The sequence below is a fragment of the Ascaphus truei genome, chromosome 10 (assembly GCF_040206685.1).
Source record: "Ascaphus truei isolate aAscTru1 chromosome 10, aAscTru1.hap1, whole genome shotgun sequence".
Lineage (NCBI taxonomy): Eukaryota > Metazoa > Chordata > Amphibia > Anura > Ascaphidae > Ascaphus > Ascaphus truei.
Window position 1 is genome coordinate 16,239,779 of NC_134492.1, and position 17,333 is coordinate 16,257,111.

The 17,333-nt window shown below is 40.7% G+C and overlaps 2 protein-coding genes across 4 annotated transcripts in view; one reads left to right on the plus strand and one right to left on the minus strand.

Moving 5' to 3' along the window:
• Nucleotides 1–962: 962 nt before the first annotated feature.
• PSMA4 (proteasome 20S subunit alpha 4) lies at nucleotides 963–9,284 on the plus strand. 3 transcript variants are annotated; one of them, XM_075616000.1, is made up of 9 exons: nucleotides 963–1,068; nucleotides 2,985–3,009; nucleotides 3,507–3,549; nucleotides 4,145–4,307; nucleotides 5,508–5,585; nucleotides 6,282–6,370; nucleotides 6,906–7,036; nucleotides 7,764–7,887; nucleotides 9,030–9,284. In XM_075616000.1, the coding sequence occupies exons 2-9, from the start codon at nucleotides 3,007–3,009 to the stop codon at nucleotides 9,182–9,184; spliced, it is 786 nt and encodes a 261-aa protein (XP_075472115.1). In that variant the 5' UTR covers nucleotides 963–1,068; nucleotides 2,985–3,006; the 3' UTR covers nucleotides 9,185–9,284. The 3 variants fall into 3 exon arrangements, with proteins under 3 accessions (XP_075472115.1, XP_075472116.1, XP_075472118.1); XM_075616001.1 differs by lacking the exon at nucleotides 963–1,068 and adding an exon at nucleotides 1,075–1,150 and having other exon boundaries at nucleotides 2,984–3,009; XM_075616003.1 differs by lacking the exon at nucleotides 963–1,068 and adding an exon at nucleotides 1,085–1,182.
• A 4,296-nt stretch (nucleotides 9,285–13,580) lies between these two features.
• HOOK1 (hook microtubule tethering protein 1) overlaps nucleotides 13,581–17,333 on the minus strand; it is a 41,526-nt gene continuing 37,773 nt past the window's right edge. Inside the window, exon 22 of the mRNA XM_075616004.1 lies at nucleotides 13,581–16,364. Coding sequence (XP_075472119.1) covers nucleotides 16,200–16,364 — 165 coding nt within the window. The 3' untranslated portion in view covers nucleotides 13,581–16,199. The remainder of the gene's footprint in view (nucleotides 16,365–17,333) is intronic.

Sequence of the window (17,333 nt, forward strand, 5' to 3'; positions counted from 1 at the left end):
TCCTGCAAACCTGACCTGTTGGTGGCCCTTAAGGACTGGAATGGGCCACCCCCTGCACTACAACAAGGATTGTGACGTGAGCAAAACAAATTGCAATATTACTTTGCTTCATTTGCCGACCTCCACTGTTTGTCTGGTTTACAGTAACGACTTTAATCTCAGAGGTGTAGGTGTTCGTGTTTGACAACAAATGACCAGAAAAAAATGAATGTATTGATTAATGGGTGTGAATCAGTGAACATGGAATTAATTTAATAAACAAACCTTGTAATTTATCAGCGCAAATTGGAAAATACTGATAGTATACAACAGTCAGGCCTGAGTATCAACGCACAGAAAACTTGTTTTAAAAAAGCAATACGTGGTTCTTTTGTTTCATTTTTGTTACAGGCTTGAAGCAGGGGATCTCCAGAGCTCAACCCCATTAATTTCAGCTCCGGGGACCCCTTTTTCTATACGGGATGCCGGTATCTCTGTGGTGTTCAAATGTCCTGGTCACTTGGGCCTTAGGAAGCCGCAAAGTGATGACGTCACAGAATCCTATTGGCCCACATGACATTTAAACGCCGCCATTTCGTTAGGTACACAGTTCCCTGGCTGCATAGATGCCGGCACCTCTATGGAGGCATCTCTGGAAGCAAGGGGCGCCCCGAAATTAAAATGCCACGTTACAGGGACATAATAGCAAACCCCAGTACCATCCCCACAGCAGATCATGCTCTGGGCTTCTTCCAAAGCAGGAATCTAGCAGATAATTTACTTAACTAGGGCTACAATCTCCAAACAAACACTCTGCTTCCACCCCAGGGACTGAGGTGCACAAGATTAGTACAAACTGCCACACTTTCCCACCTTTTCTCCTGTGCCGGAAGTGCCCAAACCCTCTCAATGCACGCGCTATTTCCGGCGTGACTTTCTGCCCAAAGCAAAGATGGCCGCTTCCGACTCAACCCGCCCTTGGGTTCCGTGACGCGGCGGTGTTTGGCTCTCTGCCCCCGCCCCCGCATTCGGAAGTTGCCAGGTTTTGTGCGCATGCACGGCGGCCATGTTGGGAAGTTCCTGTGAGCGGTGAGTTAGGTGTCCCGCCGGTTGCCGGCAGATCTCCCTGTGTTCGGTATCACGTGACCCCCCCGGAACGGACAGGCGGACCGATGAGAGGCCTCCACCTCTCCTCCTCACCCGGCATGGTTTGGGGGCGCGTAGTGGGAGGTTCGGGGGCTGCGGGAGGCCCAGACACTGCGCGATGACAGTGCAATCCTCCACCTGCAGTGGCACTGCACGCGCTAATACCGCTGTGTGTCACACTGCACCCATTCCCCTGCAGTGCCACTGCACGCGCTAATACCTCTGTGTGTGCCAGTGCACCGTGCTAATACCACTGTGTGCCAGTGCACTGCGCTAATACCGCTGTGTGTGCCAGTGCACCGTGCTAATACCGCTGTGTGTGCCACTGCACCGTGCTAATACCGCTGTGTGTGCCACTGCACTGCGCTAATACCGCTGTGTGTGCCACTGCACCGCGCTAATACCGCTGTGTGTGCCACTGCACCGCACTAATACCGCTGTGTGTGCCACTGCAACGCACTAATACCGCTGTGTGTGCCAGTGCACCGTGCTAATACCGCGCTATTACCGCTGTGTGCGCCACTGCACCGCGCTAATACCGCTGTGTGCGCCACTGCACTGTGCTAATACCGCTGTGTGAGTCACATTGCCGCGCGCTAACGCCGCTGTGTGGGTCACACTGCACCGCGCTAACGCCGCTGTGTGGGTCACACTGCACCGCGCTAACGCCGCTGTGTGGGTCACACTGCACCGCGCTAACACCGCTGTGTGGGTCACACTGCACCGCGCTAACACCGCTGTGTGGGTCACACTGCACCGCACTAACGCCGCAGTGTGGGTCACACTGCACCGCGCTAACGCCGCTGTGTGGGTCACACTGCACCGCGCTAACGCCGCTGTGTGGGTCACACTGCACCGCGCTAACGCCGCTGTGTGGGTCACACTGCACCGCGCTAACGCCGCTGTGTGGGTCACACTGCACCTCGCTCACTTCGCCATGCTATTGTGCCACTATATTTAAGGCCGTGATTATACCTGCTCCGACAGGGCGGCAGCACGGTCAGGTGACGTCACCCTCGCGCTGCAGCCGAGCGGCATGTTGAACTGCAGGCAGGAGACATGCAAAGGTGGCGGAGGCGTGGCCATGAGCGGTTTGCCCTCATTGGCTGAACCGCTCACGTGATGCGGCCGTCGCTCTTGAAAAACAAAATCTTCTGTCTGCTCTCCAGCCCGCCGCTTTGCAGTTTGGCGCTGCGCGTCGCAAGCGGTATGTTCGTTTTAATTGGATTTTTGGAATAATCACGGCCTAATACAGCAGTCATTCCCTACATCATGATAACATCCCTATGTGCCACTACACCATGTCAATAGCACTGTGTGTGCCTCTTCACAGACTACTGTACAATATTTTCCCTAGAGACTGGCTTACTCCGATATAGCATCAGAAGCCTCGAGCTTCAACCCCTTTACTGACAGTTTTCTGATACCGGGTTTGATTACAATTTCATTCCGAACCATCTCTCAAGGAAATGCCAATCTGCAGTCAGAATAATCCCATTAACATGTCCTGTTTTTATTAGTACAAATTCCCCGGCTTCCCTCACTCTGATGTATAGGATGTACTCAAGGCTCCTTACATGGATTTAGAGTTTCTAAACAGAAAGGGCAGACCATAGTGTGATTTATTTTTATCTGTTTGCAAGACATTGCTCTTCCATTTTGGAAATGCGGGAATTATTAACTCCGCAACATATAAATGTACAACATGACAAACTGTTTTATCAGTCTTGATAACCATTAAATGAACATTCAGTGAGTCTATTATATAACTTCATTAGCCGTTTTGTTTAGTTGCATTCTTCATTAGGTTTGTACTTTTAGCACTGATGTGAACTAACACAATGTTTTTAATTTTGCAGTGTAATCTAAACATCATACAACATGGTAAGTTTATTTTCTAACAGTGTTTTGTATGAGATGGTCTCCCATTAATATTTGCTCAGACACAACTGTAAGGTTAAAAAGTCCTAATTTTAAAGCAGCGTTACGTTTGCGTGCCGGGCAGTGCGTCAGATTCCCTGCGCTGTTTGTATTTCCGACTGTTCAGCTTATCAAAGACTAGCGAGCTTCAGAATGTTATTTCATGTGTGTTACATACAGGGCTAAAGTGGCCTGAATCCCACTTGCGTGCACTGTGTGCTGCTTTTGACATGCCTTTTAATAATCTGCCTACAAAATTTACACAGGCAGATGTGATAGATTGTGGTACCCAGGGTTATTCTGTCCTTGTAACACTGCCTCTCTTGTTGCTTTGCGTTTGTACTATTCATGTAAGGTGCAATGATTTGACTGTCCCACATTTTCTCTCAATACTGTATGTATGTGCACACACACGACTATAATATATAAATATATATATATATCCAATTTTCTTTTAACAGTCTCGAAGATATGACTCCAGAACTACTATATTCTCACCGGAAGGTATGTTTTTTTATTTTTTTTTGTAAGCAAAAAAAAAGTATTTATCCGTTAAAACTAAGGACTGACCGTGCATAAACTGGGGAACTGTTCAGTATCATTCATATTGGAGCTTGATTGCAAATTAATAAGACGAGGGAGCGTTGTACACTCTATTTAATTGTTTAAAGCAGTTATCGTACATTTTTACGTGTATGGGGGAAAAAACCCTGATGGGTTAAGAGTTTTGTGTTCTACGAAAAGGAAGGGTTTCTTTTTATTTAAATAGGACACAAGCAAAAAAACACTGCTTTCTCTTTCACTTTGACTACGGTGTTTGGAATTGCTGTCACAGGCTGCTTGTTGTTCATAGATATGCACAGTGAGAAGTGCTAATGTCAATCTGAAGAAAGTGTAACATAAACAGTTAATATATTCTTTTACTCCTTAACACCTTCATGCCTGCAAGTGTGCAATATTAGGGGAATTGCAAGTTTTATTCGAACTTTGAACTCAAGTAAAACAAAAGATAGGTGGGATTGTTGCTTTAAATAAAAATCCATTTGTTATTGTAGCATGTTACTAAACGGAATTGCTAAGGTAGAATTGTATCTCTTAGGCCGTCTGTATCAGGTAGAATATGCAATGGAAGCCATTGGACACGCAGGCACCTGCCTGGGAATTTTGGCAAATGATGGCGTTTTGCTGGCTGCTGAGAGACGTAACATCCACAAGCTCCTCGATGAAGTTTTCTTCTCTGAGAAAATATACAAACTAAACGAGTAAGTGGCTATTAAAACATTTGATCTTAGTTTAGAATGTAATTATTAAGCACATTTGATAAGATGAAGGAAACCGTTTAAATAACTCCTGTGTAAGACATGGGAAGGAGGCTGAGCATATACACGGACCCTATATTTCAGGCAGAAGTGTTGTGTCATAAGATTTAATGTATGTATGTGTATTTTTTTCCATTTTTTTTTCTGATGGGCTGTTTTTTCTTTCACAATATGTACTTTTAGATATGTTGCTATAATGGTGTCCTATAGCTATACAATTATTTTCTGTTGTTATTAGAGACTCCTTTTATCATATGTTTAGTATCGCTGTTTAGGGCATTTCTATGGGACCTTGGTGTTAGCACTACCTTGTATACTCATTATTTGTTACATTGATTTCCTTTTGTTTAAATTTTATGTGGTCTCCTGATACCACTGGGAAAGGGGGTTGTTCCTAGACATTTACCTTTTTTGTTACTGTAAATAAATGTGTACAGAAGATGGTTTGATTTTAGGTTTAACATATCAATGAATTGCGTGCTGACTTTGTAAATTCTGTTCCTTACTACCAACACACAATTTATATTATACACTGAATTGGTTTAGTAAATATGGCTTATATATAAATGTACACATTGTATCATTGCTGCCTAACTGTTCTTACCATAGTTCAGGGGAGTGCAATCTTTTTTTTTCTCCTGCACCCCATGGCTGGCTGACCCGCTCTCCGCCCCCCCCCCCCCCCCCCCCTCACATTGGTTCTGACTTTCTGGGTGTCATGTTGCCGGCATTTAATTTAAGTGCCTTCGGGAAGCGCGCGGGGGCCTCTGTAAACCCTGCGCCACCGCAGATAATCTCGCACACCCCTGCCATAGTGGAATATTGTTCTTTGACTTTGTAACTCATAAATGCTTTAAATTGGTAATTGCTCAAAGCATTAATTTGGGTATATTTAAAGAACCATTGTAGAAAGCCATTCTCTACAGACTGCTAACCTTACCAGGCAATGTTAACTGTGTTCACTGGCTACCATCTACAGTACCACGTGCGTATTGCTGTTTGGTGAAAGATTCCTCTAAGTTGTGTTTTTGTCTGGACATTCATATAATTTGTGATACATTAAACATGAGATTTCCCTAAAACACACTCCATCAAATTGTAAAAATAATGTGAATGAGGTTCTTCACTGTTTGTATGTTGCAGTGACATGGCTTGCAGTGTGGCAGGAATTACTTCAGATGCCAATGTTTTGACAAATGAATTGAGGTTAATTGCTCAAAGGTAAGATAAAGGACTGGTAATATCGTTTTAATAAATACACTTAGACTCTAACTTTGTTCGAATAAATAACAAGAATACTCCTGTACTCGTGCATGACTCGGAAAGGAAAATGATAATTGTAAAACTATATTTATAAAAATGTTATTTTACTAGATAAAGTAAAGATTAAACAAATCAAAGTAAAAAAAAATATATATAGATATCTATATCTATATATAGATATAGATATCTTTGTTTCTGCTGTATTTTTAGTGCAAATGAGTTGTTTACCCTGAAAGCTGTTCTCTCTCCCCGCCCCCCCCATATGGAGCTTATTGTGGTTTGTAATTTCCACGTCATCGTGATCCTGTAAAAGGCAAACATTGACATTGCAGCTTCCTATTGGCCCGTGGAATTTGGAGGCCATATTGAATTCCCAAAAAATAACACTTGTAACGAATCGGGTATGTCAGGAACAGGGGAATCCCATGCTAAAAATAGCTTGGTTTAGCCCCCGATTCAATGCTACAAAAAACAAACAGGAATGCTACTTCGACAGTGATAGATTATCATATTTGTCCATTAAACTGCAACTAAAAAGGCTTGAAATGTCTCAAAATAAGATTCAAATATATTTCTCTTGTGTTGGTTTCGTAGTGATGACTATTACAGAAGTACCAGACTAAACTCCTTTTACCTGTACTTTCTGTATCCTAGGTACCTTCTCCAGTATCAGGAGCCAATCCCCTGTGAGCAGCTGGTCACAGCACTGTGTGATATAAAACAAGCTTATACACAGTTTGGCGGTACTTGAAATTTGAACTTTTTTTTTCCAGTTTGAGGCCTTTATCTATTTGTTAACCATGACATATTGTTTGTATGGCGCCATCCATATACATAGCACTTCACGACTAATAGACACAACATAACCTGGGGTGTAATACACAAGCGCTTAAAACATAACTAAATATTAGGAAAGGGATTCTCTGCCCTGGGGAGCTTACAACCCAAGTGGTATGTCGGGAGAACTTGGAGACAAGCAGGAGTTTAGTTGGTTGTGGGCCAGATAAGTAATAAGTACATTATTATACAAAAACACTGACTAAAGTGGCTTTATGCAATTCGAAATAATAATTGTGTGGTGTTTTGTGTCGAGCCATCACGTCTTCCTTTTATTGTCACCTTCCCTAGCAATAGTGTTGGGAAAATGAATTGTTTTGGTTACTTTTCTTTCAAGGCAAAGTTTAATTCTTGAGATGAGCTGTATGAATTTTTGAGGCCCTGTCCTTATTCCAGTCAGTCATTAATACCTGTTCACCAACACCTATTCTATTTCCACAGGAAAGCGTCCTTTTGGTGTGTCGCTTCTTTACATCGGTTGGGATAAGCATTATGGCTTTCAGCTGTATCAGAGCGACCCTAGCGGAAATTATGGAGGCTGGAAAGCCACGTGCATTGGCAACAACAGCGCCGTAAGTGCTTTGTTATTCCCGTAGATGTCCAGACAAATGGGATTTATGTATCAAATCATGGCATACTCAAGCAGCATATAAATCCCATTCAAATTTGAGCTAAACTGGTCACATACTAGTAGATTAGTAGCCAACTCAAGTCCTCAAGGGTCACCAACAGGTCAGGTTTTAAGAATATCCCTGCTTCAGCACAGGTGGCTCAGTCAAAGACTAGAGGGGGAGTTGGCCACCCCTATACATGCACTTTAACCCAGAGTGCTGGAGGGGCTGCAGTGCCACCGTCCCACGTACCCCCTGACACTCGTGATCATGTGACCCTCTATCACTGATGACGGGAGGCCTCCTCTACAAAAACTAGCAGGGCCTTTAGGACATCGCTACTATGTTATGGAGCCCCTGTAGCGCTAGACCCCCATGAAGTAATGGCTACGTCCATAGGGCACCCAAAGGGTTCATTTTGGTCACCGTCGAGCTCAAATAAAAGCCCCACTTGCTCGATTTGAAAGTAAAAAATATATATTTACCTTCGTGTACCTGACTAATTGGGCCTTTGGGAAGACATTTGATGGTGTATCTGAAATCTTCTGTATCATATGGAGGTGTAAGGACGGTAAAACGTTACATACGTTTGTCTTCCATCAGACCTCTGAAGCGGATTGTTACCCAATTAGTATTGCCTGATAGTAACCAAACTTCTATAGTGAAAAAAAAATGTTTCTTTTTGTAGGCATCTGTGTCCATGCTAAAGCAAGACTACAAGGAAGGAGAAATGACCTTGAAGTCTGCTCTTGCTTTAGCCGTAAAAGTCCTTAACAAGACCATGGATGTTAGTAAACTGTCTGCTGAAAAGGGTAATTAATTTGTTAGCTTGCGCCATTAATTTTAATCTTGTTAAAACTGGCATTTTTCTTTTTCTTTCCGAATGCACGAATCCTGGAAGAACTTTGTTGACATTTCTTTTCCCTGTGTCTGTAATTTATAAGCTTATTGAAACTGGTGCTGGAGAATTGTATCTTTGTTTCATTTTATGATGAAGTTTACAGTTACAATGTGATAGTTTAGTATTTATGAGAAATTCCTATAGCCTCATTAAACACAACCCTGACTAGGAAAAAAATAATGTTGAGGTGCCGTGTGTTTTGATTAAATGCTCATTTTGATGTCTTAGAATTAAAAAAAAAAAAAAAAATGTTAATTGAAAATTACAGTAAGTAAGCTTAGCTTTCCTAAAATATTTTTTGGGGTTCCAGTGTTGCTATTTTCCCCTTCTTATTCCTGTCAACATTGGGCATTTATTTAGAATATGCTGAAGAATTGAAAAAAAATATGATTCTAGCAATGTTGTCATCCTTCAAAATACTACTTCAGCTTGGGTTAAAAAAAAGCAAAGTTTTAATTATTTAAGCAAAATTGGAGAAACTCTTACACAAACCTTCATTTTAACTCCTTATTGGGAGGCATGGCTGACGAGTCTATTCAGCGGTACCGTGAGTATTCTATTTCAACGATATTGTGCTTATTCCAGCCAGTTGATTATCTATATTCATTGTGTTCGCATTGGTGTGGTTTGACTGCACAGGCAGTTGCGTTTCTGCAGGGTGCTTGCAACTGTCTTCCACTCCCGCGAACACGATTATTATACACACTTACCCTCACGGATACCTGTCCAGATGGAAAAATGAATGGACTGATTTATATGACCCCCGTTGATATATTAAAATACGTTATTGGTTACATTGTATTACCCTTATTTAGGTTTTTGGAGCACTAGATCTGGGACTGGCACACAGCCCACTTCACCTATTGGAAAAAGTAGAATGTTGAATGCATAAGCCTTTGAAACCAAATCTAACCTAGTTATGTAGCAGTACTAATCTTGTATTCTAGGTATGCTCCATTGTCAGGTGTAAAAAAAAATGTGTATGCATGAAAATAATGAAGCTTGTTTGACCTTACATTAAGTAGTATTTATCCAACAAAACACTCGTTTCAGTTGAAATCGCTACATTAACACGAGAAGATGGAAAGACCAAGATCAGGGTTCTCAAGCAAAAAGAAGTAGAAGAATTGATAAAACTGCACGAAGTGGAAGAAGCAAAGATAGAGCGAGAGAAGAAGGACAAAGAACAGAAAGAGAAAGACAAATGAAGTTTAAAAAAAGCATTGTCATAGATCTTGTTTTCCTTGTTGATTTTTCTTATCAGAATTTTTTCTTGCAGTGAATTACATTGACAATTCCTCAAACAGATGTAATGGTTTGATTTTTGATTTCATTTCTACTGTTTCTTCTCTTTCCCCCCCCCCCCCCTTTTTTTTTTTATCAGAAAATAAAACTTAAGTTAGTTTTTCTTAAACCTCTTCATTGCTGCATGTTCGAGGGTTAGATATCAGATACTTGAAAGCAACGTTCCTGAGATACGTGGTGAACTTAATGGTCTTACTAACATGTTTTGAAAGGGAATTTAAAGGACTTTCCAGTAGGAATCAGTAACTGATGTTGCGGCTTCCTATTGGCCAGAGATTTGGCAGCCATTTTGTTTCCCCTGAAGGGAAGTCTAAACTGGTAAATACCTCTGGGACAGGGGCCCCTTGGAGCTGGAAAAAAATGCTGCCGTTTTAGTTTTCCTTACCATGGAGACACCCCTGGTGCATGACCTTTTTTATTTTTTGGGTGTGCCAGTTTTGAGACACAACAAAATATGGTGGCAGCCTACAAATATAGAAAGCTGCAATGTCACCTGATTATCTCCCAGCTTTTCTATTGGCCGTTGGAATAACCCCATAGGCCATATTTTCCCAGTTGGCCTGGTAACAATGACCCCCCATGGCTCTGCTGCTGGTGAACTTGGGGGGGAGGGGCAGAAGTTGGAAGACCCCCCCTCTTCAAGTAGCATTAACAAGCACCACTTTTTTTTTTTAATTTTCAAGATTGTTTCCCATTTTATTGAGGTATTATTAATATGCACATAGCAGAACCCGTGCAAAGTGATATCTAAAAGAAGTTTGCGTTTGAGTTTTATTGCAGTATGAATGCAGGATTAATGGTGGTCAACTGCTGCAGAGGAATAGGACCTGGGCGTCATTACTTAAGCAGAGTTAAAAGTAGGTGAGCAATCTAACAGCCATCAGGGTGTTAGGCTGTATGGGAAGAGGTATTAGCAGCAGATGGGTGGTGATGCCACTTTTATTCTAGGTGGGGTTTCACCATTGATCAATCAGTGTTGGAGTCTGAACACATATCTGTGGAAGGATGTAATTCTCCCCCCCCCCCCCCCCCCCCCCCCCAAAAAAAAAATCTCATGCTCCTGACTTAGAGGATAGAGAGGGGGGGAAACAGATTTAAACATTCAAATATATAAAAGGGATTCAACAAAGTGCAGGAGGGAAACATATTCCAAAGAGCAGTGCTAGAACTAGAGGCCATTCTCTGAAACGGGAGGGTGGTTGGCTAAGGGGAAATGTAAGGTAGTACCTCACCCAACGGGGACTACCCCATTTCTTGATTAGCCTCCAAACAGAAGTGGTAGAGGTTAATACAGAAAGGGAATGCAAACAGGCTTGGGGCAGATATAAGGCTACCAGGAAATATGAAAGAAAGCCAAGGATCGAATAAGGTTGGTGGTTTTACAGAAGATGGGGAAATTGGCAGACACGGTGGGCCAAGTGGTTCCTATCTACCATCATGTTGTATGTTGTAGCATTCAACATGACTAAACTTTCTCCAGCCACTTAAAGCTTCTGCTTTGAGATCCAAATACATATGTGGGTCGTATGAACAATTATAGGTGCTGGCCAGTGATGCACAATCTCCCCAAGCATCCACTAAAACGCATTTCATACTGAAAGCATGTTCATTGTTCATGGGTGAAGTGTGAAAGTATTTATCTTGAAAGGAGAACTTTAACATGGTGGAGATCTCCCACCCTTTGCAAAGTTTTCTCCTTGAATTGGTCCTCCAGTGTTGGTGATCTTGCTCAGGATACCACGATCTCCAGTCTCTTAGTTGTACAGGATGTATTCTATGTAATGCAGTAGACAAATTCGATGAACATTCATACATCAATGTTCAGTATAATATATTGAGAAAGTGGCATATACATATTTTCTCATCCTTTCAAATGACAAAACAAAAACTGAGGGTGTCACCACAAACACAATATTCTTACAGATGGCTGATTTGCTGAGGGCTGAAGTCTCAATCTGTAATGCATTAGCATTTTCATCGTGCATTTTTTTTCTTGTGTACTTTTTGTGGTCAGTGAAAAAGAAAGTATAGGTAATTTACACACTGCTTTGTGAAAAAGGTACATATGGGGCATATTTGTCCAGCTAAAAATGGCACTACCTGCATTACCTATGGAGCCACACCATTTAGTAAAGTCTCCCAGCTACAAAAAAAAAATAGGCCAAAGCCAAAACAGCACCGTATCTACTAAAAAGATGCAATCGCATTCAAAGCAAGAGGATTTTTCCATTTGATCAATCTGGGATAATTATTTTGCAATGGTTCTGACACGGCTTTGCAGTTAGGAGACTTTATTAAATAAACCACCCCCCCCCCCCTAGTTTTATTAAGAAATAAAATATAACATTCATATAAATATCTACAATGCATTTACAGGAATATGTGATGACATTGTGTGCTAGAATAAAATGATAAACTACAAATCCCATCATCCCTTGAATACACAGTAGCACCTCACACCCATCAAATGCCTGGGGAAAAACAAAAGTATAGTTCATGCAGCATCTGGGGGAAATATTAGCAGGGATAAGGAATATATATATATATATATATATATATATATATATATATATATATTATTATGCTACTAACATGTTTATGAGGTAACATCTGGGTCATTGATAATTTTTTTCTCAAATTTGACACCTAAGAGTATTTTTTTACATTAATTTGTGAACAAGGTGAGATTTGGGAGGGATTTGATTTCCTGTGGCTGTTCCTTGTCTGATGTCACTGTGTATTCAACAAGTGATTGTGCAGGTAGAGTTCTCTCTCACCTTATCTACTGTATATTGGCTCCTTGACCAAGACAGGATGGGAAAAGGGAGGAGGGGGGGGGGGGGGGTCAAGAAGAAAAAATGGTTGACAAAATACTCCCCCATCGCCCCAAAGAAAGGCAATTTATAATTCATTTGCAAAGAAAGTAAACAAACACATTTGCTTTAAGCATAGTTTAGTTTAAGGAAGCCAATTAGTTACTTTATTTGTAAAAAGGTTGAGTGGAATTGGATCTACCTTGCTAACAATTAAATGGAGGACACGGTTTAACGCTCTCCTCAGGATGCATTTTTAAGATAATCAACAATCATACATTGACAGATAATATAAGTGTGTTTTGTAATGAAAATGGTACCTTGGGGAGAGGGTTGAGAAACATTGGAGTAGCTGATAGCATCAATACATACATATTGCAACACCCTCTTCCTCAGGAAATGAAACCCAGCATGAAAATACAGTTCTGGCAGGTATCACAGCAAAGGTGCTTTTCGGGGAAGGTAGCATTGCGTTACACATGACAACACCAACATGAATATCCTGTAATTGAATATATTATAAAAACGTTGTTGTGCGTAACATTGAAATTCTGATTTGTCTGACTTTTCTATGGTGTCTTGTGGCCAAATCCCGAAGAATAACTTGCACTTTCTGTCAAGCTAAAATGTAATTATCCTTTGAACCATGCCATAAAACTCAGCTCTGAATAGTCACGAAACAGGTTGACATTTTGAATAATTACATTTTTACTCCCGCGTGAAGTGTAGTTTTGCATGGATATTTAATTTTGCGGTCGAAGACGAGCAAAACATTCGCAAAACTGATGGGGTTTGGACATTTGCAGCCTGTAAAAACCAAACAAAAAATAAATAAAACACTGACTGCTACTGGGAAATTATCTATTTTGCTGCCAGTGGTCTGCAAATCATTGCTGCCCATAAGAGATAATATTCACCCATAAAGTTGGAGGATTTTGCAGGTTTTACAGTGTACAGTAAATAAAAATATTACATCTCAGACAGGTCTGCAACCCTGCTTTTCCCCATTATCTCTTAGTATACAGTGCTTCCACTGCAGCTAGGGATTCTGGGAAATGACATGCAAATGAGCACAGTCACCTTTTACTTCATGTCCATTTTAACATGGAGCCCTATAAAATATGCCTGCCGTATTACATAGCAATCAGTGACACTGTGCTTATTTGCATGTCATTTCCCAGAAGCCCTAGCTGCAGTGGAAGCACTGAATGCCAAGAGATAACGGGGAAAAGCAGGGTTGCAGACCTGTATGAGACATGTGAATGTGCTTACAAGTGTTATTTTTATTTACTGTACAGTGGAGGTTGTCACTTTTTTTACCCACCATAACTTATATAATGTACGGTTTTATAGTAAACTTTGCCAAATGTGTGAGTTTTTACAGAATCTTTCACAGAAGTTTGTCGTTTTAGCAAAGTCATTGACAGAGTTAAAACATGCAAAGAAAGTTTTGTTATAATTAAAACAAAACACACACAAATCAAGCTTTTGAAACTTTGCAAACTTTTATATTTTGCTCAAACGTTTGCCCCTGCCCACATTTCATAATACATCTGCGTGAACATTTTGCAAAGTGAAGCAGGAAAACTCGGCATCCCTCTACAGTTATTTATAAAAGAAAAGAAAAAGTTGTGGCTCTAAATCAGGGGTAGCCAACTCCAGTCCTCAAGGGCTACCAACAGGTTAGGATATCCCTGCTTCAGCACAGGCGGCTCATTCTGAGGCTCAGTCAAGGACCGAGTCTCTGAGGCACCTGTGCTGAAGCTGGGACATCCTGAAAACTTGACCTGTTGGGGACCCTTGAAGACTGGAGTTGGCCACCCCTGGTCTAAATAATAAAGCATTACCTATCAAAGATTTGCTTTGTCAGCAGAATAACCAACATCAACAACACAAACACGTGAGAACACAGACCCGCTTCAAATTGTAACCAAGAGGTAACACACCATAAAACTGTAAATAGGATACACCCAAAAAAACAAAATCAATAAATGGTTGGGATAGGTCATGGTTAAACACATAAATCCATAACACTGTAAATTAAACCCATTTGGAAATAGAAACGGACAAGTGGTTTCCTTTGCAGAATTGATATACATGCTGGATCCAAAACAGAAGTTAACAGTGCGGCCCCAACCCACAGATGGTTACAATCTACTCGCACCCCAATACGTCTAAAATTAATAAAAAATATATGCTGTATATATGGTTATATGCCAATGTGTGATTTACCATGTAGTCCTACAAAAGTACTGTCAATGTTCAAAGCTTGGTCTTTATATACAAGCTTCCACCTCACGGCTATTCTTGTCCTGATTTCATCTTCACTTAAGGAAGACTTACTACATCTCTTTCCTCGTTTGCGTATGTTTCTTTATTGTCATGATGAGATTATTCCATGTTTGTACGTCCTCCACTCCATTTCCATTGTTCTCGCTCTTGTGTTACTCATGGTGTAGTGTTTATCCCTGCTTTCTCTAGTTAACCTTGTCCTACTCCTAGGTAAAAGAAGTGTACAGTTCCTCCAGTTACTGTATGGTGTTCACCATAAAAAAAAAAAAAAAAAGATATCATGTAAGTGAAACACCAACAATGATTGGACCACTGAGAGACGTCACCTTTCCTTCTCTGAGGACCCAATTCCTCCATCAGCCTTCTATGGGAAAGCCGACACACCCTACAATGTACATACAGCAAGTGGAAACATTCAATATGGCAGGTCTGCAAATAATGGTCTAAAAATGAATTAGGGGTAGTGCGGGCTACCTGGTTTGGACACAGAACGGGGTGACATTTAAAACACTAATAACCAACAAAAACTACAATAGAAGCGGTAGATTAAACAGGTTTTTTTTCCCCCAGTAAACACCTTCGTTAAAAAGAAATCCGCAACGGTTTTAGAATTGCCAGAAAGATGCGACAAACGGCATCAGCCAAACCCGTGAAAATGACAACATTTAATATGTACTTTTCGGGAACACTTTGGGAAGTGTGAAGGTAATCGTTGGGTGTGAGCAGATCATAGTGGAGATATCGGTAACAGCAATGAGATGTTATCACTACATTTTACATTGCAATAAAAACTTAAAACATGCAATTCTAAGATCGGACACACTGTGACCACCAGGAAAAGGGTGGGTGTACGGTAACCTACAAATTGGGGAAATAGATGTTTAGAGCCACATTTTTATTACAGCAACTGTAATGACCCACACCGTTTTAGAAAATGAATGTAATTAGGGCATATAACGAGGGTATGGTGTCTTGTCATCGTCCCTCTGTAAAATATAAACTACTAGGAGTGTCCTGTAGTATTAAAAAAAAACAACTTAATATCTGGGCACAACTGTACTGTGTAACATCTACACACAATAAAAAACCTAGACAAACATACGCCCAAAGCAGTGATCAGCATCTACGTCTCTTCATGCTAGTTTAGACATTTTTTAAGTGATAGAGAATGGTAGTGAATACAGTTCAGTATAATGCTTATTCATCCCTTTGCAATACATTGAATGAGTTTGTAAAATGCCATGCATGTGCCCAAAATGCATTTAGCCAAATAATCGCTCAACACAATAAGGATTGTCTTAGGTTAACAATGCTGGTATTACGCACAATATGTGCAAGCAAATGTCTCTGACATTAACATATAGTCGTGCTTAACCAGATCCTCATCACCTTACATTATGCCACATCTTAAAAAAATAATGCACACTAAAGCTTAAGGAATACTTTAAACTAGCCAAAACCGCTATATTTATCCTAATTAATATTATTAATATCGTTTGGTCATTCTACTCTAGAACATTAAATAGAATTTAAATCATTTTGTTGTGCCAATGTCTTTATAAACAATACATATTATGACAAATATAATTTGTAAGAAATTCTCTGCTGAAACATGGACTTTGATTCTCTCAGTGGGTTCTAAAGCTGTAGAATATATTTCATGACAGAAATGGTTCAGAATGATAAACTGAGCAGAATTTCAATGTCTGGAATTCAGTAGCTGATGGCCTGCATCACCTTGTATCTTATGGTACTAACTGGAAGCTATAAAATACTTGTAAGGGCACTTAAGTGTTTGTGTTTCCTCTGCTGTTTAATTAGGTGCTGCAGAATGTACAGTCACAGAGAGATTCCGCCGGGTGTTGGTAACATGGCGTTGCTGAGCGAGGAATGATCTTCCTGTAGAACACGTCCCAGAATCCTTCCCCCCTCTGCCTGCCAAGCGTGATTCCATGGCCAGTTTTTGATACTCTGCACTCTGCAAAAAAAACAAACATTTTCAATATGGTGGTTAACTGCTTATTTATTTTTGCTCATCTCCCTTGTTAGGAGACGGGGGGGGGGGGGGGGGGGGAATGGGAGTGCGTGTGTGTGTGGTGGGGGGTTGGAGGGTGGAGGATGCAAATATTTATGATCGACAACAATTGTAGCTTCCCACAGCATTTAATGACATTAGTTCGTTTTCTTAGTCCTATATCAGGGAAAATGTAAACCAGAGTTCCTGCAAATGTATTAGAGGAAATTAGATTCCCTCTCTCCCTCCCCTCCCAAGATGTGGTACCTGTTTTCTGGAAAGTCAATGAAGAAATATTATCCCAGATATTTATAATATAGCAATACAGGTACATGCTTTAGAAAAAAAAATGTAATAAGGTGCTTGTAAGTTTTATCCCTAAAAAGTGTGGCCACACCACATGAGGAAACCGAAGAGGGAGCACACACTATAAACAGATAATAAACGCTTGAGGCATGGTCATGGTGACAAATCAGCTGCTTTTTAATTAAAAAGGAACAGGCAAACATCCACTGAATGACGTTTCAGGCCCACATGGCCTCTCATCGGGTAGGAGTTTTCTGTACAATCACTAAAGTTCTACAGAAGCATCCGATGGCACCAATGTGCTTCCAAAAGCTTAAATTCTCTTTCTATTGGTCAAACATATCAATTGCAAAATGTGAAAAATATAGATATTAGCCATGCTGATTCCAGAAGACAACTGTTAATGTAGCAAAAAAAAAACACTGTATATCAATATTAGGCCAATTGAAATGCAGATAATGCACTATACAATTATATAAATAAGATGCACATCTGTAAATATTCCTCTAAATCAGGTTATCCATGACAGTAGACATTAAAGCTGCAGACCAAGCAATATCCCACGTGTGTTTTCGTTAATAAATCGGTTCTGTACTATGAGAAATTACTTGTAGCATTTTTTTCAAC